The 26,521-nt window shown below is 63.9% G+C and overlaps 2 protein-coding genes across 11 annotated transcripts in view; one reads left to right on the top strand and one right to left on the bottom strand.

Moving 5' to 3' along the window:
* Positions 1 to 11,447, bottom strand: part of LOC106731423 (B-lymphocyte antigen CD19) — a 52,581-nt gene extending 41,134 nt beyond the window's left edge. For all 6 annotated transcript variants that reach the window (XM_075917733.1, XM_075917738.1, XM_075917737.1 and 3 more), the window contains exons 1-2: positions 10,940 to 11,447; positions 10,519 to 10,776 (exon numbers count right to left, since the gene is read on the bottom strand). In XM_075917733.1, the coding sequence (XP_075773848.1) occupies positions 10,519 to 10,776; positions 10,940 to 11,366 (685 nt within the window). In that variant the 5' untranslated portion in view covers positions 11,367 to 11,447. The remainder of the gene's footprint in view (positions 1 to 10,518; positions 10,777 to 10,939) is intronic.
* Positions 11,448 to 20,269: 8,822 nt separating this feature from the next.
* RABEP2 (rabaptin, RAB GTPase binding effector protein 2) overlaps positions 20,270 to 26,521 on the top strand; it is a 42,617-nt gene continuing 36,365 nt past the window's right edge. For 3 of the 5 annotated variants that reach the window (XM_075917744.1, XM_075917742.1, XM_075917741.1), the window contains exons 1-3: positions 20,270 to 20,427; positions 22,273 to 22,527; positions 23,482 to 23,720. In XM_075917744.1, the coding sequence (XP_075773859.1) occupies positions 20,421 to 20,427; positions 22,273 to 22,527; positions 23,482 to 23,720 (501 nt within the window). In that variant the 5' untranslated portion in view covers positions 20,270 to 20,420. The remainder of the gene's footprint in view (positions 20,428 to 22,272; positions 22,528 to 23,481; positions 23,721 to 26,521) is intronic. The other 2 variants (XM_075917745.1, XM_075917743.1) reach the window with 1 other exon arrangement.

Genomic DNA, 26,521 nt, shown 5'->3' with positions numbered 1-26,521 from the left:
ACAGGATGGAGGAGAGGGGCCCAGTGACCTGCCCGGCCGGTTCCAGTGGGGGGGGGGCACAGGATGGAGGAGAGGGGCCCAGTGACCTGCCCGGCCGGTTCCAGTGGGGGGGGGCACAGGATGGAGGAGAGGGGCCCAGTGACCTGCCCGGCCGGTTCCAGTGGGGGGGGGCACAGGATGGAGGAGAGGGGCCCAGTGACCTGCCCGGCCGGTTCCAGTGGGGGGGGGGCACAGGATGGAGGAGAGGGGCCCAGTGACCTGCCCGGCCGGTTCCAGTGGGGGGGGGCACAGGATGGAAGAGAGGGGCCCAGTGACCTGCCCGGCCGGTTCCAGTGGGGGGGGGCACAGGATGGAGGAGAGGGGCCCAGTGACCTGCCCGGCCGGTTCCAGTGGGGGGGGCACAGGATGGAGGAGAGGGGCCCAGTGACCTGCCCGGCCGGTTCCAGTGGGGGGGGGGCACAGGATGTAGGAGAGGGGCCCAGTGACCTGCCCGGCCGGTTCCAGTGGGGGGGGGCACAGAATGGAGGAGAGGGGCCCAGTGACCTGCCCGGCCGGTTCCAGTGGGGGGGGACACAGGATGGAGGAGAGGGGCCCAGTGACCTGCCCGGCCGGTTCCAGTGGGGGGGGCACAGGATGGAGGAGAGGGGCCCGGTGACCTGCCCGGCCGGCTCCAGTGGGGGGGGCACAGGATGGAGGAGAGGGGCCCAGTGACCTGCCCGGCCGGTTCCAGTGGGGGGGGCACAGGATGGAGGAGAGGGGCCCAGTGACCTGCCCGGCCGGTTCCAGTGGGGGGGACACAGGATGGAGGAGAGGGGCCCAGTGACCTGCCCAGCCGGTTCCAGTGGGGTGGGGGCACAGGATGGAGGAGAGGGGCCCGGTGACCTGCCCGGCCGGTTCCAGTGGGGGGGGACACAGGATGGAGGAGAGGGGCCCAGTGACCTGCCCGGCCGGTTCCAGTGGGGGGGGCACAGGATGGAGGAGAGGGGCCCGGTGACCTGCCCGGCCGGTTCCAGTGGGGGGGACACAGGATGGAGGAGAGGGGCCCAGTGACCTGCCCGGCCGGTTCCAGTGGGGGGGGGACACAGGATGGAGGAGAGGGGCCCAGTGACCTGCCCGGCCGGTTCCAGTGGGGGGGGGCACAGGATGTAGGAGAGGGGCCCAGTGACCTGCCCGGCCGGTTCCAGTGGGGGGGGACACAGGATGGAGGAGAGGGGCCCAGTGACCTGCCCGGCCGGTTCCAGTGGGGGGGGGCACAGAATGGAGGAGAGGGGCCCAGTGACCTGCCCGGCCGGTTCCAGTGGGGGGGACACAGGATGGAGGAGAGGGGCCCAGTGACCTGCCCGGCCGGTTCCAGTGGGGGGGGGCACAGGATGGAGGAGAGGGGCCCAGTGACCTGCCCGGCCGGCTCCAGTGGGGGGGGACACAGGATGGAGGAGAGGGGCCCAGTGACCTGCCCGGCCGGTTCCAGTGGGGGGGGACACAGGATGTAGGAGAGGGGCCCAGTGACCTGCCCGGCCGGCTCCAGCGGGGGGGGCACAGGATGGAGGAGAGGGGCCCGGTGACCTGCCCGGCCGGTTCCAGTGGGGGGGGGCACAGGATGGAGGAGAGGGGCCCAGTGACCTGCCCGGCCGGTTCCAGTGGGGGGGACACAGGATGGAGGAGAGGGGCCCAGTGACCTGCCCGGCCGGTTCCAGTGGGGGGGGCACAGGATGGAGGAGAGGGGCCCAGTGACCTGCCCGGCCGGTTCCAGTGGGGGGGGACACAGGATGGAGGAGAGGGGCCCAGTGACCTGCCCGGCCGGTTCCAGTGGGGGGGGACACAGGATGGAGGAGAGGGGCCCAGTGACCTGCCCGGCCGGTTCCAGTGGGGGGGGGGCATAGGATGGAGGAGAGGGGCCCAGTGACCTGCCCGGCCGGTTCCAGTGGGGGGGGGGCATAGGATGGAGGAGAGGGGCCCGGTGACCTGCCCGGCCGGTTCCAGTGGGGGGGGGACACAGGATGGAGGAGAGGGGCCCAGTGACCTGCCCGGCCGGTTCCAGTGGGGGGGACACAGGATGGAGGAGAGGGGCCCAGTGACCTGCCCGGCCGGTTCCAGTGGGGGGGGCACAGGATGGAGGAGAGGGGCCCAGTGACCTGCCCGGCCGGTTCCAGTGGGGGGGGCACAGGATGGAGGAGAGGGGCCCAGTGACCTGCCCGGCCGGTTCCAGTGGGGGGGGACACAGGATGGAGGAGAGGGGCCCAGTGACCTGCCCGGCCGGTTCCAGTGGGGGGGACACAGGATGGAGGAGAGGGGCCCAGTGACCTGCCCGGCCGGTTCCAGTGGGGGGGACACAGGATGGAGGAGAGGGGCCCAGTGACCTGCCCGGCCGGTTCCAGTGGGGGGGACACAGGATGGAGGAGAGGGGCCCAGTGACCTGCCCGGCCGGTTCCAGTGGGGGGGACACAGGATGGAGGAGAGGGGCCCAGTGACCTGCCCGGCCGGTTCCAGTGGGGGGGACACAGGATGGAGGAGAGGGGCCCAGTGACCTGCCCGGCCGGTTCCAGTGGGGGGGGCACAGGATGGAGGAGAGGGGCCCAGTGACCTGCCCGGCCGGTTCCAGTGGGGGGGGGACACAGGATGGAGGAGAGGGGCCCAGTGACCTGCCCGGCCGGTTCCAGTGGGGGGGACACAGGATGGAGGAGAGGGGCCCAGTGACCTGCCCGGCCGGTTCCAGTGGGGGGGGCACAGGATGGAGGAGAGGGGCCCAGTGACCTGCCCGGCCGGCTCCAGTGGGGGGGACACAGGATGGAGGAGAGGGGCCCAGTGACCAGCCCGGCCGGTTCCAGTGGGGGGGGGCACAGGATGTAGGAGAGGGGCCCAGTGACCTGCCTGGCCGGTTCCAGTGGGGGGGACACAGGATGGAGGAGAGGGGCCCAGTGACCTGCCCGGCCGGTTCCAGTGGGGGGGGCACAGGATGGAGGAGAGGGGCCCAGTGACCTGCCCGGCCGGTTCCAGTGGGGGGGGGCACAGGATGGAGGAGAGGGGCCCAGTGACCTGCCCGGCCGGTTCCAGTGGGGGGGACACAGGATGGAGGAGAGGGGCCCAGTGACCTGCCCGGCCGGTTCCAGTGGGGGGGGGCACAGGATGGAGGAGAGGGGCCCAGTGACCTGCCCGGCCGGTTCCAGTGGGGGGGGGGGCACAGGATGGAGGAGAGGGGCCCAGTGACCTGCCCGGCCGGTTCCAGTGGGGGGGACACAGGATGTAGGAGAGGGGCCCAGTGACCTGCCCGGCCGGTTCCAGTGGGGGGGACACAGGATGGAGGAGAGGGGCCCAGTGACCTGCCCGGCCGGTTCCAGTGGGGGGGGGCACAGGATGGAGGAGAGGGGCCCGGTGACCTGCCCGGCCGGCTCCAGTGGGGGGGGACACAGGATGGAGGAGAGGGGCCCAGTGACCTGCCCGGCCGGTTCCAGTGGGGGGGGGCACAGGATGGAGGAGAGGGGCCCGGTGACCTGCCCGGCCGGTTCCAGTGGGGGGGGGCACAGGATGGAGGAGAGGGGCCCAGTGACCTGCCTGGCCGGTTCCAGTGGGGGGGACACAGGATGGAGGAGAGGGGCCCAGTGACCTGCCCGGCCGGTTCCAGTGGGGGGGACACAGGATGGAGGAGAGGGGCCCAGTGACCTGCCCGGCCGGTTCCAGTGGGGGGGGGCACAGGATGTAGGAGAGGGGCCCAGTGACCTGCCTGGCCGGTTCCAGTGGGGGGGACACAGGATGGAGGAGAGGGGCCCAGTGACCTGCCCGGCCGGTTCCAGTGGGGGGGACACAGGATGGAGGAGAGGGGCCCAGTGACCTGCCCGGCCGGTTCCAGTGGGGGGTGGGCACAGGATGTAGGAGAGGGGCCCAGTGACCTGCCCGGCCGGTTCCAGTGGGGGGGACACAGGATGTAGGAGAGGGGCCCAGTGACCTGCCCGGCCGGTTCCAGTGGGGGGGACACAGGATGGAGGAGAGGGGCCCAGTGACCTGCCCGGCCGGTTCCAGTGGGGGGGACACAGGATGAAGGAGAGGGGCCCAGTGACCTGCCCGGCCGGTTCCAGTGGGGGGGGCACAGGATGGAGGAGAGGGGCCCAGTGACCTGCCCGGCCGGTTCCAGTGGGGGGGACACAGGATGGAGGAGAGGGGCCCAGTGACCTGCCCGGCCGGCTCCAGTGGGGGGGACACAGGATGGAGGAGAGGGGCCCGGTGACCTGCCCGGCCGGTTCCAGTGGGGGGGACACAGGATGGAGGAGAGGGGCCCAGTGACCTGCCCGGCCGGTTCCAGTGGGGGGGGCACAGGATGGAGGAGAGGGGCCCAGTGACCTGCCCGGCCGGTTCCAGTGGGGGGGGGGCACAGGATGGAGGAGAGGGGCCCAGTGACCTGCCTGGCCGGTTCCAGTGGGGGGGGCACAGGATGGAGGAGAGGGGCCCAGTGACCTGCCCGGCCGGTTCCAGTGGGGGGGGGGGCACAGGATGGAGGAGAGGGGCCCAGTGACCTGCCCGGCCGGTTCCAGTGGGGGGGGCACAGGATGTAGGAGAGGGGCCCAGTGACCTGCCTGGCCGGTTCCAGTGGGGGGGGGGGCACAGGATGGAGGAGAGGGGGCCCAGTGACCTGCCCGGCCGGTTCCAGTGGGGGGGGGCACAGGATGGAGGAGAGGGGCCCAGTGACCTGCCTGGCCGGTTCCAGTGGGGGGGACACAGGATGGAGGAGCGGGGCCCAGTGACCTGCCCGGCCGGTTCCAGTGGGGGGGGACACAGGATGGAGGAGAGGGGCCCAGTGACCTGCCCGGCCGGTTCCAGTGGGGGGGACACAGGATGGAGGAGAGGGGCCCAGTGACCTGCCCGGCCGGTTCCAGTGGGGGGGGACACAGGATGGAGGAGAGGGGCCCAGTGACCTGCCCGGCCGGTTCCAGTGGAGGGGACACAGGATGGAGGAGAGGGGCCCAGTGACCTGCCCGGCCGGTTCCAGTGGGGGGGGGGCACAGGATGGAGGAGAGGGGCCCAGTGACCTGCCCGGCCGGTTCCAGTGGGGGGGGGCATAGGATGTAGGAGAGGGGCCCAGTGACCTGCCCGGCCGGTTCCAGTGGGGGGGGACACAGGATGGAGGAGAGGGGCCCAGTGACCTGCCCGGCCGGTTCCAGTGGGGGGGGCACAGGATGGAGGAGAGGGGCCCAGTGACCTGCCCGGCCGGTTCCAGTGGGGGGGGCACAGGATGTAGGAGAGGGGCCCAGTGACCTGCCCGGCCGGTTCCAGTGGGGGGGGGCACAGGATGGAGGAGAGGGGCCCAGTGACCTGCCCGGCCGGTTCCAGTGGGGGGGACACAGGATGTAGGAGAGGGGCCCAGTGACCTGCCCGGCCGGTTCCAGTGGGGGGGGACACAGGATGGAGGAGAGGGGCCCAGTGACCTGCCTGGCCGGTTCCAGTGGGGGGGGACACAGGATGGAGGAGAGGGGCCCAGTGACCTGCCCGGCCGGTTCCAGTGGGGGGGGGCATAGGATGGAGGAGAGGGGCCCAGTGACCTGCCCGGCCGGTTCCAGTGGGGGGGGGCACAGGATGGAGGAGAGGGGCCCAGTGACCTGCCTGGCCGGTTCCAGTGGGGGGGGCACAGGATGGAGGAGAGGGGCCCAGTGACCTGCCCGGCCGGTTCCAGTGGGGGGGGCACAGGATGGAGGAGAGGGGCCCAGTGACCTGCCCGGCCGGTTCCAGTGGGGGGGGGACACAGGATGGAGGAGAGGGGCCCAGTGACCTGCCCGGCCGGTTCCAGTGTGGGGGGGGGGCCACAGGATGGAGGAGAGGGGCCCAGTGACCTGCCCGGCCGGTTCCAGTGGGGGGGGGGCACAGGATGGAGGAGAGGGGCCCAGTGACCTGCCCGGCCGGTTCCAGTGGGGGGGACACAGGATGGAGGAGAGGGGCCCAGTGACCTGCCCGGCCGGTTCCAGTGGGGGGGGCACAGGATGGAGGAGAGGGGCCCAGTGACCTGCCCGGCCGGTTCCAGTGGGGGGGGCACAGGATGGAGGAGAGGGGCCCAGTGACCTGCCCGGCCGGTTCCACTGGGGGGGGGCATAAGCCTAGAGAGCGATTGGAGCCTCCCAGGGCCCCCTGGAGTGGACAGAGCCAAGGGCTGGGGGTGCGGGACCAGGCGCTAGCAGGTGCGCTCTGGAAGGGAGGGGCAGGCTGTGCCATAGTGGGGGGCTGTTACTGGCTGGGTGCGTGCCTCAGTTTCCTCCTCTCCTCCCAGCGCTCTCTGCACGGGGGGAGAGGCTGGGCACGACTCGCCCAACGCGTGTGGGGCCAGACACAGGACACAGCGGCTCCTGGCCCGGAAGAGACACAAAGGGCAGGCGGGCGGCCCCAGGCCGGGGCGAGGGGTCAGTCTCGTCTGGGCTGTGATGAGAGAAGGGTCTTAGGGGTGAAGGGCCCAGGACCCCCCCCCCACCGAGAGGAGGGAAGCTCCCGTTCCTGGCCTCTGTGCTCACATCCATCCCGCTGCGTCCCTGGGAGCCAACAAACCTTCCATTCTACCTGCCGCCTGAGAGTCCCCTCCAGCTGCAGGTGGGGGGCAGGAGTGGGGACCCCCCGACGCTCTGTGATGGTGCCTGATGCCTACCTAACTCTGAGGGGAGTGTTGGACCTGGTCACGGTACCTGTCACGAGGATACACCTGAAGTAGGGGCCAAGGAGGGGCCCAAAGAGGTGGGGGTGCAGGATCAGCTGCCCACGGAGGTGCTGATGGGTCTGGAGGACTGGCCAGAGAGCACTGAGAATACCCTGGTCCTCACCCGGAGCCAGAGTCAGCGAGGGGAAGGGAAGCACCGAGGGGAGGGCTAGACAATGGCAGCCCAGAGCCTCCAGCCCAGGGTAGGGAAACTGAGGCACAACCCTCCGGGGCCATGAGCACCAGCCCAGCAGTGGAATTGCAGGTGGAGCTGCACTGGGATCCCTCCTTGGAGACGCTGAGGCCCCTGGCTGCCCAGGGCAGTGCCGGTTCCTGGTCCCTGTGGGAGGACTGCAAGGAGAGATTCCCTATTTCACTAGGCGGGTGGGAAGTGCTGGGAGGGGTTCCCTAGGGAGGGGGTGGAGTCTCCATCCCTAGAGGTGTTTAAGTCTCAGCTTGACACAGCCCTGGCCGGGTTGATTTAGTTGGGATTGGTCCTACCTTGGGGACCTTCTGAGGTCTCTTCCAGCCCTGGGATTCTATGATCCTACCAGCCCAACCCTGTGGCCGTCAGGGATGTGTGAGGGGGTGGACAAGGCCCAACTGCTCCCTGTTGGTCTCAGGGTCCTGTGTGACATAGTGGGGGTGCTGTTACAGTCACTGCTGGTGTGTGTGTGTGTGTGTGCGCGCCTCAGTGCCCCCTCCTCCCTTTGCAGCTCTCTCTGCATGAGAGGGGAGGCCAGGCAGGACTCACTGGGGAAGTGTGTCTGTGTCTCCCCCCTGGGACCAGGTGACAAAAGATTCCCTTGGGTCTGGGAGCAGGACAGCACAGGGCGGGGCTGCCTAGGGGCTCAGGGACCAGCTGCTGGGGGTTGCTTTAGTTTTGGTTGGGGGAAGCATGAAGGGAGCTGACTAAGTCCAGGACACGGCGTCCAGGGGCCTGTGAACCCCTCCCCCCAGAGGACTAGGCTCCGGGGGCCACGTGGGGCCCGTGCTGCGCTGTGTCTCTGAGAACCAATAACCCTTCTGTGACGTAGTGGGGGTATTGGGCTGCTTTCTATGCTGGCTCTGGGGTAACCCCCCTGGCTGCCGCCGGTACCACAGCCCAGAAGGACAGGGATGGGGCATTATGCAAAGGGATCTCTCAACCTGTCCGACCAGCTACCCCCCATGGAGAGGAACAAAGGTGGATGCTGCCCTGGCCGGGGCGGGCAGGGCTGGAGGAGAGTTAGTTAGTTTCTGTCTGGGAGCATGGAGGAAGCAGCCTCAGCAACAGGCTGGGGGGTTTAGAAGCCGGACCCCCCCATATTAAGGGGGGCTGAGGCATCCTAGGCCTGCCCTGTAACCAGATGACATCTGTGCTGTGCTGTATCCTGGAGAGGCAATAAACCCCCTCTGTTCTACCGGCTGGGGGAGTCTGTTCGTGCCCTTTCGGGGGTGCAGGAGGCGGGGGACCCCAACACACCGTCACACCCTTCTATTCTACTGGCCGTCACATCCGGTTCCGGAACAGGGTGCAGTGTCGTCACATCCTGCCACACCTGCCTCAGGAAAGCAGAGGTTGTGAGGATGCAGCCAATCAGAGGGAGTGCTGGAACTGCCAGTCAGGAACCAGAAAGGCCATAGAAAAGGAGCTGCAGCCCCGTGGCGAAGCAGCAAGTTGCTGCTTGGCGCTGGAGGAGATTGCACCGTGTGCCTAGAGGAGTCAAAACCAGGCTGCTAGCAGGGATTGCTCCTGGCTGGGTGTGGGGACTGGCTGAGGACTGAGCCTGTCCAGAGAGCTGCAGGATGACAGTGTCTCCCGGGGATGGCCCCGTACCGGCGCTGGAGACAGGCCCAGGGACACTGTACACTGTGGCAGGCTCACAGGTCTGGTTCACAGCTTGGCTGGAGGGCTGAGTTGAGAACCGCCAAGGGGTCTAAGAACACATGCACAGCCGGCCAGCGCGGGCGCTCCCCTGGCCCTGTTACCCCGCGCTAGAGCCCAAAGGGACAGTGTAGGGTGGGGGAGCATGGCCAGCGCAAGCAGGCCTGGCAGCGTGCATGCGAATGGACCTGCAGCACACAGGGGAAGACGCGGGGGTAAGAGAGACCCCGGGTGTCTCTCTCAAGGAGAGTCACCCCTCTGCTGCGGGCTGTGTGTGCGGGGCTGCTCCCGCAGAGGCGGTGAATAATTGGGTTGGACTGAAGCCGCTGGGGGACATCTGCCCTCCAAACTCCCAAGGCCTGAGTTGTGCGGGTCCAGCAGACACGCCTGTGAACAGCACGTGGGGGTCGGAGCCATCCAGGGGGGTGCCCACAAGTCCGCAGCTGGCAGCCCCTCCCTGGGACCAGGGGTGTAATTACTGCGCTGGCAAAAAGGTACAAGACGTCTTGGTGGGAGGGAGCCGGGGGAACCGTCTGAACGAGGCTCTCCAGAGCTGTCTGCCCCTTTGGAGGGAGCACCCCCGGCGCCGGCTCCTGGGCAGGGGCTGCAGGAGTGGGCTCCCCTCCTTGCCAGACGCCATCTGATCCATCCCTGGGCTCAGGCCCCTCTGACCCGTGGGGGAGGCCAGGAGCCGCTTGTCGGAGCGGGCCGAGGATGAGGGCAGGTCTAAGGGGCAGTCGGGCAGGTGTGAAGGCTTGGCAGGCCAGGCAGTGCCCCGGGCAACGCTGACCCTCGGGGTGCCCGGAGTGAGGCTACGCCCACATGGGACGTTGCTGGGGCTGGGCTGGGGAACTGGCTGCAGGGGACGTAGCGTCTCCGGAAGGGGAGGAGGCTGAGGCCTTGTCCCAAGGTGCAGAAGCCGAGGCAGAGCAGCGGGTGCTGGCCCCTGACCCCAGCAGCTGAATTCTAGACCGAGATGAGAGGGGGCCTGGGGCAAACGGAGCCGTGGGGGGTCAGAGGGCAACTGGTGGGCCCTGGGGTCCCCGTGCACCAGGCACGGGCTAACACGCGACTCAGGGCCTGCAGAATGCCCCGAGGCCCCTTCCCCCTTTCCAGGGGCTGTGTGCAAAGTGGCCTGGCCGAGCGGAGGCTGAATGGGCGAGCGGCCTAGCAGCTGGGCTTGGCCAGGGAGAGCGGAGCAGGGTGTGTCGGCGCGTCGGGGACCCCGGCCCCAGCCGGGTGTGACTGTCAGGCCGTAGGGTGGAAGGGTTCTTGCTTCTCAGAGGCAGCGCAGCACGGGCCCCACGTGGCCCCCGGAGCCAGGGCAGAGCCTAGTCCTCTGGGGGAGGGGTTCACAGGCCCCTGGACCCCCTGGCCTGGACTAGTCTGCTCCCTGCATGCCTCCCTCCGCCCAAGCGCCCCAACCCCCAGCAGCTCCTCCCTCAGCCCCCAGGCAGCCCCGCCCTGCGCTGTCCTGCTCCCAGAGCCAAGGGGGGAGACACGGACACACTTCCCCAGTGAGTCCTGCCTGGCCTCCCCTGCATGCAGAGAGAGCTGCAAAGGTGTGGGGGGGCTCTGAGGTACACACACTACATCACACAGGGCCCCAGGGGAACAGCCGGGATGGCAGGACAGCGTGAGGCTCCCCATAGCCCCTGGGGGTGGGGCAGACCCAGCCATGCTGTGCTGAGACCGGCCTGGCCCGGGCGGGGGGGTCACTGCAGGCTGGGCATCGCTCCCGGGGCGAGGGGGTACAGCTGCGGTCCTAGGAGAGCGAGAGCAGCCCCTTCACCGGGTGGGGGAGCTGCCAGGGCCACTCGGCACAGCGAGGGTCTGGGAGTCTGTCACGCCGCCCCACTGGCACTGCCCCCCAACACGCCCCAAAACACCCTCTGTCCCCAGCCCAGCCCCACCCCCAGGTCCACAGGCCCCCCGCTCCGGGTCTCCCCCAGCCCCCCCATAGCAGCCCCTGGTGCCCCGGACTCACGGCTCCCTGGAACATTGAGCAGCACGCTCCTCGCGCTGCCCTGGGCCCACTGGCAGCTGTAGACGCCTGCGTCCGCGGGGGAGACATTGGGCAGCACCAGGGCCCCCCAGGCCCCGATGCCTGTCCCAGTGCGGGGCGGCCGCTCCCCCAGGCTCACGTTCAGGCTCAGCAGCCTATGGCCCCCCGGGCCCTCCCAGAGCCAGGAGAGTGGAGCAGGGGGAGCCCCATGCACACAGGGAAGCACAGCAGCCTCTGACTCTGGTGGGGAGAGGGAGAGACTCATCAGTGGGGAACGCCCAGCCACCGGCCCTCAGCCCTGCCACGGCCGGATCCTGCGGCTGCTCCCTCTCAGCCTGGTCCAGCGCGACGGCCTCCCCACGCACCCCTGCAGCTCCCCTGGGGCTCCCCCCAGAGCCTCTACCTGTGGCATTGACCCGTCTGGCTGGCTCCCTCTGCGGCGGGAGGGCCCCGATCCTGGCCGCCCCTGCGCAGCCCAGCAGCAGCAAGCAGCGCAGCGCGGGTGCCATGGCCTGCGCCCAGCTCAAGGCCCTGCGGCGCCGGGGGGCAGGCCCAGAGCCCGCGATTTCCAGCAGGCCTGCGTGGCTGTGGCGCGCCGGGCCCTGGACCGTGACGTTCTCAGCAGAGTCCCTGGGGGCCGCCGGGGCCCTGCAGCTGTGGGGAAGGGGCACAGGGCTCCACGGCAGGGGACTCTCGGATTGGAGGGGCAGGCCTGAGGGCCCTGGGGTGTCCCGCCTGTGACTAGGGCAGCCCACGCCCCACAAGCCCCTCCACCTTGTGCTGCCCACGCTGGCGTAGGGACCCGCTTGACATGACGTGACAATCGACATCCCCTCTGGGTTAGAACCCCCCAGTTCGGTTGGCTCCGTTGGTTCCCGAACAGAAAGCTCCAGTCCTGGACTGCCCGGCTCCAAGCCAGACCCCCGGCAGCCCGAGCCCCACATATCCTGTGTCCTCCGCCCTGCAAATGTCTGCGCAGCCTGCCCGCTTCCTGGCACCTCCCTGGGGGCCGCCGGGTTGGTGTAAACACCTTTGCAGCTGCACTGGAGAAGTGGGGGAGGGGACTGCTTTCTGCCCTGGTGCCTGGCTCCGAGAACCCCAAGTTCTCCCCCCACACACAGCCCCTGCGGTCGGGGTTGGCAGCAGCACAGATGGGGCGGGGGGGGGGGGGGGCGCTGGAAATGCTGAAACCAGGCAGCAGTGCCCTTTGGTCAGGAGCGACGGGGCCGTAAAACAGCCTGTGAGGCCTGGGCTTGCCTGACCTGCTGATTTTCGGGCCCAACACCACAGATGTTGGGCGGGGAGATGCGGGTGTGTGTGGGGCAGGGGTTGGCAGGGTCCCTAGAGCAGTGCTTGCCAGGGCAACATGATCTCTGAGGGCTATTGCCAGGCAGACACAGTAGCCTGGGGCATTGTCGGAGGAACACGGCTGCTGGGGGTATGTCACGGAGTGTGGGGGTCCCCGGGCCCTGTCCCCCACCCACAGCCAGAGGGGACTCTCAGGCGGCAGGTAGAAGAGAAGGTTTGTTGGATCCCAGGGACACAGCGCACCCCAGACGTGTTACAGGAGCCAGGAGCAGCCGGCCCAGCCCAGCCCAGCCCGGGAATGGGGGGGTCTCAGAGCCAGGGCTCCTGCCCCCCAGCCCAGCCCAGCCCGGGGACGGGGGGGGTCTCAGAGCCAGGGCTCCTGCCCCCCAGCCCAGCCCAGCCCAGCCCGGGGACGGGGGGGGGGTCTCAGAGCCAGGGCTCCTGCCCCCCAGCCCAGCCCAGCCCGGGGACAGGGGGGGTCTCAGAGCCAGGGCTCCTGCCCCCCAGCCCAGCCCAGCCCGGGGACGGGGGGGTCTCAGAGCCAGGGCTCCTGCCCCCCAGCCCAGCCCAGCCCAGCCCGGGGACAGGGGGGTAGGTCTCAGAGCCAGGGCTCCTGCCCCCCAGCCCAGCCCAGCCCGGGGACGGGGTGGGGTCTCAGAGCTAGGGCTCCTGCCCCCCAGCCCATCCCAGCCCGGGGACGTGGGGGGAGGTCTCAGAGCCAGGGCTCCTGCTCCTGCCCCCCAGCCCATCCCAGCCCAGGGACGGGGGGGGGGGGTCTCAGAGCCAGGGCTCTTGCCCCCCAGCCCAGCCCATCCCAGACCGGGGACTGGTGGGGGGGTCTCAGAGCCAGGGCCCTGGGCCCCCCCTTCCTGGCCCCCAGGCCAGCTAGACTCCCTTCTCCCTAAGGCAGTCAAAACCCAGCAAATGGTCTCAGCCCAGTGGGCAGCCCCATCTCCTGCTTTGTCCTGCTTCCCCGCCCAAGAAGTTACCGGAGACTGGCCAGACTCCCCAGCCCAGTGCTGCAGGGCCCAGGCCGCCACACACCTCCTGCAGCTCAGCCCAGGGCCTGCCCGGGGGACGCTACAGGGCGCTGGCAGGAGCAGCTCGTTACCAAGGAGCAGTTGCTGAGGGTGGTTGTCAGGGAGATTGCTGGGGTGATTGGCAGGAGCAGTGTGTTACCAGAGGGAGGTTGCTAGGGGGACATGGTTGCCAGGGTGGTTGCTGGGGACAATGCAGTTGTCAGAGAGTGGTTACCAAGGAGATGTGGTTGCCCTGAGTGGTTGCCTGAGTAGGTAACTAGGAAGATGCAGTTGCTGGAGGTTGGGGGGGTGTGTGTGTGTGGAAATGCAGCTGTTGGGTTGGTTGCTGGGAAAGCTGGTGGCTAGTGTGGTTGCCAGGGAGGGGCAGTTGCTGGCGTGGTTCCTGGGGAGGGATATGAACGTAAGAGAGGCCAGGCTGGGTCAGACCAAAGGTCCATCTAGTCCAGTTTCCTGTCTGCCGACAGCGGCCAATGCCAGATGCCCCAGACAGAGGGATCACAACAGGGAATCCTTACAGGATCTCTCCCCTGTCACCCATTTATAGACAAACAGGGGCCAGGAACACCATTCTACCCATCCTGGCTATTAGTCATTAATGGACCTAACCTCCATGAATCCAGCTAGCTCTTTTTGAACTCTCTTAAAGTCCTGGCCTTCACCACATCCTCTGGCAAGGAGTTCCACAGGTTGACTGTGCACTGAGTGAAGAAAAACTTCCTTTAGTTTGTTTTAAACTTGCTGCCTATTAATTTCATTTGGTTCCCCTAGTTCTTACATTATGGGAATAAGTAAATAACTTTTCCTTATTCACTTTTTCGACACCTGTCATGATTTTATAGACCTCTGTCATATCCCCCTCAGTCTCCTCTTTTCTAAGATGAACAGTCCCGGTCTCTTTAGCCTCTCTTCACATGGGACCCGTTCCAAACCCCTCAGCATTTTAGTTGCCCTTTTCTGAACCTTTTCCAATGCCAATAGATCTTTTTTGAGGTGTATGCAATATTCAAGAGGAGGGTGTCCCATGGTTTTATATGGAGGCAATACGATGTTCTCTGTCTTATTCTCTATCCCTTTTTAATGACTCCTTACATTCGGTTTGCTTTTCTGGCTGCTGCTGTGCACTGAGCGGATGTTTTCAGAGAGCTCTCCACAGTGACGCCAAGATCTCTCTCTTGAGTAGCTGGAGCCAAATTAGTCCCCGTCATCTTGCATGGATAGTTGGGATTATTTTCCAGTGGGCGTTACTTTATGTTTATCCACTTTACATTTCATTTGCCATTTTGTTGCCCAGTCATTTAGTTTGGCGAGATCTTTTGGAAGCTCTTCCCAGGCTGCTTCGGTCTTAACTCCCTTGAGCAGTTCGGTGTTGTCTGCAGATGTTGCCACCTCCCTGTTTCTCCCTTTCTCCAGATCACTTATAAATACATTGAATAGGCTGGTGGCAAGGAGTGTGGGAGACTCACCAGGCCCTGCCCCCACCTCTCAGGCGGCAGGTAGAACTGAAGGTTTATTGGTTCCCAGGGTCACAGTGCAGCCCAGACTTGTTGTTACAGGAGCCAGGTGCAGCCTCCAGGCCAGCTCGGCTCCCCTCCCCCAGCCAGGTGAATGCTCATTCACACCCCCAGCCACTGCCCACTGCCCCCAGGCCACCAGCTTCCTGCTTTGTTCAGCTTCCCGGGCCAAGGGTCACCAGCCTGAATCCTGCCCCCGGCTCAGGTGCCAGGCTGGCCTGGGCCATCCCCCACGTGCCTCCCCCAGGGCTACGTCTATACTGCTTCCTTCTTGCGCAAAGCCTATGCAAATGAAGCATGGATTAGCATATTGCTGTGCTTCATTTGCATAATTAATTAGGGGCCGTTTTTGCGCAAGAGGCTTTTGCACAAAAAGGAGCCATTCTTCCTGAAAAAATGAGGAAGAACGGCTCTTGCACAAGAGGGCTTTTTTGCACAAAAAGGAGTCATCTACACAGCTCCTTTTTGCCTGAAAGCCTGTTGAGCAAAAATGGCCCCTAATTAATTATGCAAACAAAGTGCAACAATATGCTAATCTGCTCTTCATTTGCATAGGCTTTTGTGCAAGAAGGAAGCAGTACAGACCTAGCCCAGGAGTCCTTGCCCAGAGACCCCAGCCCCTGCTGGGCACCTCACACACTCACAAAGGCACAGCAGAGCAACACAGGACAGCAGGAATCGCACACACAACAAAGCAACCAGTGAATACGGCACCAGCGTGAGCCCATGGGCTCCAAGATGGGACAAAATCCCCACAATGTCACAGATGGGTCCCAGGACAGACCCCTGAGGGACCCCACTTGTTATCTCTCTCCGCGTGGAAAACTGCCCATTTCTTCCTCCCCTTTGTTTCCTGTCTTTTAACCAGTTACCAACCCATGAAAGGCCCTTCCCTCTTCTCCCATGACAACTGACTTTGCATAAGAGCCTTTGGTGAGGGACCTTGTCAAAGGCTTTCTGGAAACCTAAGTACACTATAGCCACTGGATCCACCTTGGCCACATGTTTGTTGACCCCTCAAAGAACTCTAACAGATTAGTAAGGCAGGATTTCCCTTTGCAGAAACCATGTTGACCAGCAAATTATGTTCATTTATGTGTCTGACAATTTTATTTTTTACTATACTTTCAATTAATTTGCCTGGTACTGACATCTGTAATTGCCAGGATCACCTCTAGAGCCCTTTTTAAATATTGGCCTCACATTAGCTACCTTCCAGTCGTTGGGTCAGAAGCTGATTTAAAGGACAGGTTACAAACCACAGATAATAGTTCCGCAATTTCCCATTGGATTCTTTCAGAACTCTTAGGTGAATGCCATCTGGACCCAGTGACTTGTTACTGTTCAGTTTATCACTTTGTTCCAACACCTCCTCTAGTGACACCTCAGTCTGGGACAATGCCTCAGATTTGTCACCTACCAGGAATGGTTCAGGTTTGGGAATCTCCCCAATATCCTCAGCCACGAAGATTGAAGCAAAGAATTCATTTAGTTTCCTTCGTCTTTGAGGGCTCCTTTAGCATCTCGATCGTCCAAGGGCCCTGCTGGTTGTTTAGCAGCTTCCTGCTTCTGATGGACTTAAACACATTTTCATAGACTCCTAGAACACTAGAACTGGAAGGGACCTCAAGAGGTCATCATCGAGTCCAGTCCCCTGCCCTCACAGCAGAACCCATCCCTGATAGATGTCCATCTAACCTGTTCTTAAATATCTCCTGTGATCGGGATTCCACAACCTCCCTGGGCAATTTATTCCAGTGTTTCACCACTCTGACAGGTAGGACGTTTTTCCTAATGTCCAACCTAAACCTCCCTTGCTGCAGTTTAAGCCCATTGCTTCTTGTTGTATCCTCAGAGTCTAAGGAGAACAAGTTTTCTCCCTCCTCCTTGTGACACCCTTTTAGATACCCGATAACCGCTATCATGTCCCCTCTCAGTCTTCTCCTTTCCAAACTAAACAAGCCCAGTTCTTTCAGCCTTCCTTCATAGGTCATCTTCTCTAGACCTTTCATCATTCTTGTTGCTCTTCTCTGGACCTTCTCCAATTTCTCCACCTCTCTCTTAAAATGTGGTGCCCAGAACTGGACACAGTACTCCAACTGAGGCCTAATCAGTGCAGAGTAGAGCGGAAGAATGACTTCTCGTGTCTTGCTCACAATACACCTGTTAATGCATCCCAGAATCATGTTGGCTTTTTTTTCAACAGCATCACACTGTTGACTCATATTTAGCTCGTGGTCCACTCTGACCCCTAGATCCCTTTCTGCCGTACTCCTTCCCAGACAGTCGCTTCCCATGCTGTGTGTGTGTGACGATGCGTAGGGTATCCCCCGACCCTGCACCCCGTCTGCAGCAAGAGGAGACTCCACCAGCCAGTAGAGTAGAGGGGGTTTATTGCTTCTCCAGGATACAGCCCAGCCTAGGCGCGATGTGGACGTAGGAGTCAGGGCCAGGCAGCCTTAGGGCAGGGGTATACAGGCTCCTGAACCCCCAGCACTTGGCTCAGTCCCTTCTCTTCATGTTTCCCAGCCAAGACTGACCCTTCTCCAAACCCTACCATTTCTTTGTTCTTTCCTGCTCAGGTGAGAACTGGTTGGGCCATGGTCTACGTGACATGAGGCCCCTCAGGGCGACCCCCGCTGGGCATTGCTTACAGACGCAGGCCAGTAGGGGTCACCCACAGCCCAAGCACAGCGACCAGTGAATGCCCAGCCTGCCCAACCAGAGTGTACCGCATGCTCACTATGTCACAATGTGTGAGACTGATTGTTCCTTCGTAAGCAGAGCGCTTTGCATTTGTCCTTATTAAATTTCATCCTATTTACTTCAGACCATTTCTCCAATTTGTCCAGGTCATTTTGAATTCTGACCCATCCTCCAGAGCAGTCGCAACCCCTCCCAGCTTGGGATCATCTGCAAACTTAATAAGCGTCCTCTCTATGCCAATATCTAAATCGCTGATGAAGATAGTGAACAGACCCCTGTGGAACCCCACTTGTTATGCAGCTTCCAGCAGGATTGTGAACCATTAATAACTACTCTCTGAGTACGGTTGTCCAGACAGTTATGTACCCATTTTATAGTAACCCCATCTAAGTTTTATTTGCCCAGTTTATTGATAAGAAGATCATGCGAGACCATATCAAATGCCTTACTAAAGTTTTAGTATACCACGTCCACTGCTTCTCCACGAGACTCGTTATCCTGTCAAAGAAAGCTATCAGATTGGTCTGACATGATTTGTTCGTTACAAATCCATGCTGGCTGTTCCCTATCACCTTATTATCTTCCAGGTGTTTGCAGATGAATTCCTTAGTTATTTGCTCCATTATCTTTCCTGGCACAGAAGTTAAACTGACTGGCCTGTAGTTTCCTGGGTTGTTCTTATTTCCCTTTCTTTCAAAAAATGATCTTTTTTCAAAGATGATAGCTAAAGGCTCAGATACCTCCTCTATCAGCTCCTGGAGTATTCTAGGCTGCATTTCATCAGGCCCTGGTGACTTGCAGGCATCTAACTTTTCTAAGTAATTTTTAACTTGTTCTTTTTTTATTTTATCTTCTAAACCTACGCCCTTCCCACTAGCATTCACTATGTTAGCCCTTCCTTCATCATCAGACTTCTTGGAGAAGACCGAAACAAAGAAGTCATTAAGCATCTCTGCCATTTCCAAGTTTCCTGTTACTGTTTCTCCTGCCTCACTGAGCAATGGGCCTACCCTCTCCTTGGTCTTCCTCTTGCTTCTAATATATTTATAGAATGTCTTCTTTTTTCCTTTTATATCTGTAGCTAGGTTGAGCTCATTTTGTGCCTTTGCCTTTCTAATCTTGCCCCTGCATTCCTATATTATTCCTATATGTTTGCCTATATTCATCCTTTGTAATTTATCCCAGGTTCCAATTTTTATATATGCAAGATCTCCTGGTTAAGCCAAGGAGGTCTTTTGCCATACTTTCTATCTTTCCTACTCAGTGGAATAGCTTGCTTTTGGGCCCTTAATAATGTCCCTTTGAAAAACTGCCAACTCTCTTCAATTGTTTTTCCCCTTAGTCTTGCTTCCCATGGGACCTTACCTATCAGCTCTCTGAGCTTACTAAAATCTGCCTTCCTGAAATCCATGGTCTCTATTTTGCCTTCTACTCTTCCTTAGAATCATGAACTCTATGATTTCATGATCACTTTCACCCAAGCTGCCTTCCACATTCAAATTCTGAATCAGTTCCTCCCTGTTTGTTAAAATCAAATCTAGAACAGCTTCCTCCCTAATAGCTCTTTCAACCTTCTGAAATAAAAAGTTGTCTCCAATGCAGTCCAAGAACTTACTGGACAGTCTGTGCCCCGCTGTGTCATGTTCCCAACACATGTCTGGATAGCTGACGTCCCCCATCACTACCAAATTCTGCGCTTTGGTTGATTTTGTGAGTTGTTTAAAAAAAGCCTCATTCACCTGTGATGGCGCGTCGGGGGCCCCCGACCTTGCACCTTCATCTGCAGCCAGATGTGACGCCACCAGCCAGTAGAATAGAAGATTTATTGCTTCTCAGAGATACAGCCCAGCACAGGCTCGATGCTGACATAGGAGCCAGGGCAGAGCCTTAGTCCTCTTGGGGGGAAGGGGCTTCACCCCCTTCCTTGGTCTAAAAACATCCTCCCTTTTCCTAGCCCAGCTGAGACTGACCCAGCTCCCAGGCCCTACCCCCCAGCCAGGCGGCCATCCCCGTCGCTCTTTCTTTGTCTTTCCCTTCCTTCTTATCTGCTTATTCTGGTACCAGGTGTCTGGGCCAATACACATGTGGAGTGAATCAAACAACACAGCCAGGAGAGAGCACTGGGTTACAAGACAGACAGCATCCCCACTGCGCCACACCACCTCTTCCACCTGTAGTAGATCCCTACCATGACATCACCCTTGCTTTTTCTACTCCTTTTAGCCTAACCCAGAGACTCTTAACATGTCTGTCTCCTACATGGTTGCTCGGGACGTGGTTGCCAGGAAGGGGCGGTTGCTAGGGTGGTGGTTGCTTGGGACGTGGTAGCCAGGGAGGGGCGGTTGCTAGGGAGGTGGCTGCTGGGGACACAGTTGCCAGGGAGGGGCGGTTGCTAAGGAGGTGGTTGCTTGGGATGTGGTTGCCAGGGAGGGGCGGTTGCTAGGGAGGTGGTTGCTCGGGACGTGGTTGCCAGGGAGGGGCGGTTGCTCGGGAGTGGTTGCCAGGGAGGAGCGGTTGCTAGGGAGGTGGTTGCTCGGGACGTGGTTGCCAGGGAGGGGCGGTTGCTAGGGAGGTGGTTGCTCGGGATGTGGTTGCCAGGGAGGGGCGGTTGCTCGGGACGTGGTTGCCAGGGAGGGGCGGTTGCTAGGGAGGTGGTTGCTCGTGACGTGGTTGCCAGGGAGGGGCAGTTGCTCGGGACGTGGTTGCCAGGGAGGGGCGGTTGCTAGGGAGGTGGTTGCTCATGACGTGGTTGCCAGGGAGGGGCAGTTGCTCGTGACGTGGTTGCCAGGGAGGGGCGGTTGCTAGGGAGGTGGTTGCTCGGGACGTGGTTGCCAGGGAGGGGCAGTTGCTAGGGAGGTGGTTGCTCATGACGTGGTTTCCAGGGAGGGGCGGTAGCTCGGGACGTGGTTGCCAGGGAGCGGCGGTTGCTAGGGAGGTGGTTGCTCGTGACGTGGTTGCCAGGGAGGGGCGGTTGCTCGGGACGTGGTTGCCAGGGAGCGGCGGTTGCTAGGGAGGTGGTTGCTTGGGACGTGGTTGCCAGGGAGGGGCGGTTGCTAGGGAGGTGGTTGCTCGTGACGTGGTTGCCAGGGAGGGGCGGTTGCTCGGGACGTGGTTGCCAGGGAGCGGCGGTTGCTAGGGAGGTGGTTGCTCGGGACGTGGTTGCCAGGGAGGGGCGGTTGCTAGGGACGTGGTTGCCGGGGGCTCTCGCGCCAGGCTCGGGCTCTCGACTCCGTTCGGCAGTTTCCGGCTCTGCCCGGTAGCACCGCCCCCAGCTCGTCCTGAACCCGGAAGTGCGGAGCCTGCAGCGGGGGAGCCGGGCATGGAGGGTGCGATCCCTGGGGGGGGCCCTGGGTTGGGGGTCGGGTTGCCATCCCTGGGGGTGGGGGGTGACTCCCCTGGTGGGGTGCGGGGGGGCCCTGGGTTGGGGGGCGGGTTGCCATCCCTGGGGGTGGGGGGTGACTCCCCTGGTGGGGTGCGGGGGGGCCCTGGGTTGGGGGGTGGGTTGCCATCCCAGGGGGTGAGGGGTGACTCCCCTGGTGGGGTGCGGGGGGGCCCTGGGTTGGGGGGCGGGTTGCCATCCCAGGGGGTGAGGGGTGACTCCCCTGGTGGGGTGCGGGGGGGCCCTGGGTTGGGGGGCGGGTTGCCATCCCTGGGGGTGGGGGGTGACTCCCCTGGTGGGGTGCGGGGGGGCCTTGGGTTGGGGGGTGGGTTGCCATCCCTGGGGGTGGGGGGTGACTCCCCTGGTGGGGTGCGGGGGGGCCCTGGGTTGGGGGGCGGGTTGCCATCCCTGGGGGTGGGGGGTGACTCCCCTGGTGGGGTGCGGGGGGGCCCTGGGTTGGGGGGCGGGTTGCCATCCCTGGGGGTGGGGGGTGACTCCCCTGGTGGGGTGCGGGGGGGCCCTGGGTTGGGGGGCGGGTTGCCATCCCTGGGGGTGGGGGGTGACTCCCCTGGTGGGGTGCGGGGGGGCCCTGGGTTGGGGGGCGGGTTGCCATCCCTGGGGGTGGGGGGTGACTCCCCTGGTGGGGTGCGGGGGGGCCCTGGGTTGGGGGGCGGGTTGCCATCCCTGGGGGTGGGGGGTGACTCCCCTGGTGGGGTGCGGGGGGGGCCCTGGGTTGGGGGTCGGGTTGCCATCCCTGGGGGTGGGGGGTGACTCCCCTGGTGGGGTGCGGGGGGGCCCTGGGTTGGGGGTCGGGTTGCGATCCCTGGGGGTGGGGGGTGACTCCCCTGGTGGGGTGCGGGGGGGCCCTGGGTTGGGGGGCGGGTTACCATCCCTGGGGGTGGGGGGTGACTCCCCTGGTGGGGTGCGGGGGGGGCCCTGGGTTGGGGGTCGGGTTGCCATCCCTGGGGGTGGGGGGTGACTCCCCTGGTGGGGTGCGGGGGGGCCCTGGGTTGGGGGGTGGGTTGCCATCCCAGGGGGTGAGGGGTGACTCCCCTGGTGGGATGCGGGGGGGCCCTGGGTTGGGGGGTGGGTTGCCATCCCTGGGGGTGGGGGGTGACTCCCCTGGTGGGGTGCGGGGGGGCCCTGGGTTGGGGGGCGGGTTGCCATCCCTGGGGGTGGGGGGTGACTCCCCTGGTGGGGTGCGGGGGGGCCCTGGGTTGGGGGGCGGGTTGCCATCCCTGGGGGTGGGGGGTGACTCCCCTGGTGGGGTGCGGGGGGGCCCTGGGTTGGGGGGCGGGTTGCCATCCCTGGGGGTGGGGGGTGACTCCCCTGGTGGGGTGCGGGGGGTTCCCCTGGGTTGGGGGGCGGGTTGCCATCCCTGGGGGTGGGGGGTGACTCCCCTGGTGGGGTGCGGGGGGGCCCTGGGTTGGGGGGCGGGTTGCCATCCCTGGGGGTGGGGGGTGACTCCCCTGGTGGGGTGCGGGGGGGCCTTGGGTTGGGGGGTGGGTTGCCATCCCTGGGGGTGGGGGGTGACTCCCCTGGTGGGGTGCGGGGGGGCCCTGGGTTGGGGGGCGGGTTGCCATCCCTGGGGGTGGGGGGTGACTCCCCTGGTGGGGTGTGGGGGGGCCCTGGGTTGGGGGGCGGGTTGCGATCCCTGAGGGCGGGGGGGGTGACTCCCCTGAGGGGCCGTGGGGTTTGACCCCTGGAGACCGGGCACAGTGTTCTGGGATGGGCAGGGGTCGGGTCATGTCAACCGACACGTTGGGTCTGTGACCCCCATCTCTGCCCCCAGAGCTGTGTGGGGTGGAGGGGCTGGGCGGAGAGGTCGCAGCCCCCCAGGAGCCAGGCGTGGCGTTGCAGGCAGCCGGCCTGGATCCAGAACCGGACCCCGAGGAGATGCTGCGGGCGCAGCTGGCAGCCGCGCTGGCCGAGGTGGAGACCGTGCGAGCTGTGGCCACGGTCAGCGAGAGCACGAAGCAGGAGGCGGTGGCTGCCGTGCAGCGCCAGTGCCAGGAGGAGGTGGCATCTCTGCAGGCCATCCTCAAAGGTGAGACCCCCACTTGCCTGCCCGCCCCCCGCCCCACCATGCCTCCTGCCCTCCTGCGCCCACAGGCTCTGTGCACGCATCACAGCCCCACCATGCCTCCTGCCCTCCTGCGCCCACAGGCTCTGTGCACGCATCGCAGCCCCACCATGCCTCCTGCCCTCCTGCGCCCACAGGCTCTGTGCACGCATCGCAGCCCCACCATGCCTCCTGCCCTCCTGCGCCCACAGGCTCTGTGCACGCATCGCAGCCCCACCATGCCTCCTGCCCTCCTGCGCCCACAGGCTCTGTGCACGCATCGCAGCCCCACCATGCCTCCTGCCCTCCTGCGCCCACAGGCTCTGTGCACGCATCACAGCCCCACCATGCCTCCTGTGCACGCATCGCAGCCCCACCATGCCTCCTGACCTCCTGCGCCCACAGGCTCTGTGCACGCATCGCAGCCCCACCATGCCTCCTGCCCTCCTGCGCCCACAGGCTCTGTGCACGCATCGCAGCCCCACCATGCCTCCTGCCCTCCTTCGCCCACAGGCTCTGTGCACGCATCACAGCCCCACCATGCCTCCTGCCCTCCTGCGCCCACAGGCTCTGTGCACGCATCGCAGCCCCACCATGCCTCCTGCCCTCCTGCGCCCACAGGCTCTGTGCACGCATCACAGCCCCATCCATACCCCACACTCCCACTACCATCTGCACATGCCCATCGCCTTCCATGGCTCCTATAGGCCGGTACCTCCACCCCTGCTCTCTCAACACGCTACCCCCATTCTCCTTCTGTGATCACCCTGTTGTCACGCACACGGCCCCCATCCCCATCCCTCCCCATCTGCCACCAGCCCGATGCAGACCCCGCATGTACCACCCCACACTCCTGCCTCCATGCCCTTCAGCAGGGGGATGTTAGACAAGTCGGTGTGAGAGAAAGGTGCACATGCCCACGCATCTGTGTCTGTGCAGCTCCAGCCTGGGGATGGGCCCTCACTCCCCAGTGTGCGGGGCATCCGCTGGGGGGCCCTGCTGAGCCGTGTACCTTCATGGGGCCCTCTGCTGCTTCCCCAGAGACCATCAGCACCTATGAGGCGCGCCTTGTGATCCTGCAGCAGGAGCAGTCCCGAGGGGGCCGGGAGCCGAGCCACCTGCAGCAGCACCGGCCGCAGGGAAGCCACCTGGACTCGCTGGAGCGGCAGATGGAGAAGGTGAGGCGGGGAGGGGTGCTCCTCAGGCCCAGGGAACTTGGGGGTGGGAGATGGGTCGGGGCTGGAGAAAGTGGGGATGTTAGGGGCTAGTCAGTTAACCGATGAGCGATTGCTTATCAGTTAATGGTCCGTTAACCACAACCCCACGCCCCCGCATGCTCTGCATTTTAAACTAAGTCTCAGCCTGTTCGTCTGAGTTTTAAATGATCAGCACGCAGAGGCAGCAACGTGGGACGGTAGCAGCCCCGGTCTGCAGGGGGCCCAAGGTCTTTGTGGACAGAGGCTGCTCCGTGGCACGCAGAGGCAGCAACGTGGGACGGTAGCAGCCCCGGTCTGCAGGGGGCCCAAGGTCTTTGTGGACAGAGGCTGCTCCGTGGCATGCAGAGGCAGCAACGTGGGACGGTAGCAGCCCCTGTCTGCACGGGGCCCAAGGTCTTTGTGGACAGAGGCTGCTCCGTGGCACGCAGAGGCAGCAACGTGGGACGGTAGCAGCCCCTGTCTGCACGGGGCCCAAGGTCTTTGTGGATAGAGGCTGCTCTGTGGCACGCAGAGGCAGCAACGTGGGACGGTAGCAGCCCCGGTCTGCACGGGGCCCAAGGTCTTTGTGGATAGAGGTTGCTCCGTGGCACGCAGAGGCAGCAACGTGGGACGGTAGCAGCCCCGGTCTGCACGGGGCCCAAGGTCTTTGTGGATAGAGGTTGCTCCGTGGCACGCAGAGGCAGCAACGTGGGACGGTAGCAGCCCCTGTCTGTAGGGGGCCAAGGTCTTTGTGGATAGAGGCTGCTCTGTGGCACGCAGAGGCAGCAACGTGGGACGGTAGCAGCCCCTGTCTGTAGGGGGCCAAGGTCTTTGTGGACAGAGGCTGCTCCGTGGCACGCAGAGGCAGCAACGTGGGACGGTAGCAGCCCCTGTCTGTAGGGGGCCCAAGGTCTTCGTGGACAGAGGCTGCTCCGTGGCATGCAGAGGCAGCAACGTGGGACGGTAGCAGCCCCTGTCTGTAGGGGGCCAAGGTCTTTGTGGATAGAGGCTGCTCTGTGGCATGCAGAGGCAGCAACGTGGGACGGTAGCAGCCCCTGTCTGTAGGGGGCTGTGACGTAGTGGGGGTACCTGGCTGGTTTCTATGCTGCTGGCTCTGGGGGAACCCCCACTGGCTGCCGTGGGTACCACGACCCAGCAAAACAGGATGAGTCACTATGCAAACCAGTGGCCAGACACCCCCCATGGAGAGGAACAAAGGAAGGTGGATGCTGCCTTGGCTGGGGGGCAGGGCTGGAAGTGGGGGAGTTGGTTGCTGGCTGTCGGAGGGCATGGAGGAGAGCCTAGGAGAAGGGGCTGGAGTTTAGGGGCCCAGTCTCCCCCATCACCAAGGGGGCCTGAGGCATCCTAGCCCAGTTCCTGTGACCAGATTACATCTGTGCTGCGCTGTGCTGGAGGAGCAATAAACCACCCTCAATTCCACTGGCTGGTGCAGTCTGTTTGTGCCATTTCGGGGTGCAGGAGACGGGGAACCCCCAACGCGCCGTCACACTGGTGTCAGGAGCGGGATGCACTGCACCCCGTGGATGGAGCTTCCAGCGGCGAGCGACAAGGCGCAGTAGAAGCAAGAGCCCTGGAGCCAGGCGTGCTGGAGACAGAGCGAAGCGGTTCCTGGGAATCGTGGGGCGCTGCAGCACTAGACTGGTGAGTCTGCACCAAGGGGCCCAGCGGGCAGATGGCCTACGCCCGACTCTTGAAGGCAGAGCTGGTGGGGCTGTGCAGAGAGAGGGGCTTGCCTGTGCGGAAAGCAACCAAGGCCCAGCTGATTGCCCAGCTGGAAGAGAATGACCAGCCACAGGGCCAGGATCTTGTCCCCAGGGGAAGCAGCCAGACCCCCCCTGAGAGTGTGTCAGGCTCAGAGAGGGGGAGGAGCGCTGGAACCCACCGGAGAGATGAGACAGCGTCTCCCGGGAGGCCTGCAAGCCATAGCCCATTTAGGGCAGGGGCCAGCCCAGCGGAGCTGCGGCGGCTGGAGATCCAGCTGCGGATCAAGGAATTGGAAGTAGAGGACCGAGAAAGGGATCGCCAAGATCGAGAGAGGCAGCGACAGCATGAGCTGGCCATGGCAGAGCGGAGAACCGGCGGGGCACCGGCTGCGCCAAGTGCGGATGGGCCCCAGGGTCCCAGGACTGCCAGATGCTTGGAGAGGCTCATGGTGGCCCAATTGAAGGACATGGGCGACATAGACGGGTTCCTCAGCTCCTTTGAGAGGGCCTGTGGACTGCAACGGGTTCCCCCAGCTGACTGGCTGCAGGAGCTCATCCCCGCACTGAACCAGGAGGCGGCCGGAGTGCTCAGTCAGCTGGAGGACCTACAGCCAGGGGATTACAACCGAGTCAAGGAGGCCCTGCTGCACAAGTTCGGGCTGACCCCCGAGATGTACAGGAAGAAGTTCCGGGGGGTACAGAAAGGGCCACGGGAGACCTATGTGGACCTGGCCTCCCGCCTGGCGCAATACTGCCGCAAGTGGGTGTCTGGAGTCGGAGCCCAGACCGCAGAGGAGCTGCTCAAGCTGGTCATGATGGAGCAGTTCTATGAAGCGTGCCCACCCAAACTGAGGCTGTGGCTCAAGGACCGGAGACCAGAGAACCCCCAGGAGGCCGGGAGACTGGCGGATGAGTTCACGGAGAGCCGGTCCGGGTGTGAACGGGAGTCCCGGAGAGAGAGGGAACCGCGCAGAGACCGGATCTCGGCTGAGCGACGGAGGGAGTCAACTACGGGGCGAGACCAAGGAACAGGTCGTCTGCGCCCCGGAGAACCAGCCA

Source organism: Pelodiscus sinensis, unplaced genomic scaffold (genome assembly GCF_049634645.1).
Source record: "Pelodiscus sinensis isolate JC-2024 unplaced genomic scaffold, ASM4963464v1 ctg139, whole genome shotgun sequence".
NCBI classification, from domain to species: Eukaryota; Metazoa; Chordata; order Testudines; family Trionychidae; genus Pelodiscus; species Pelodiscus sinensis.
Note: the sequence above shows the minus strand (reverse complement) of the source record. Positions and strands in the feature narration are given on the sequence as shown.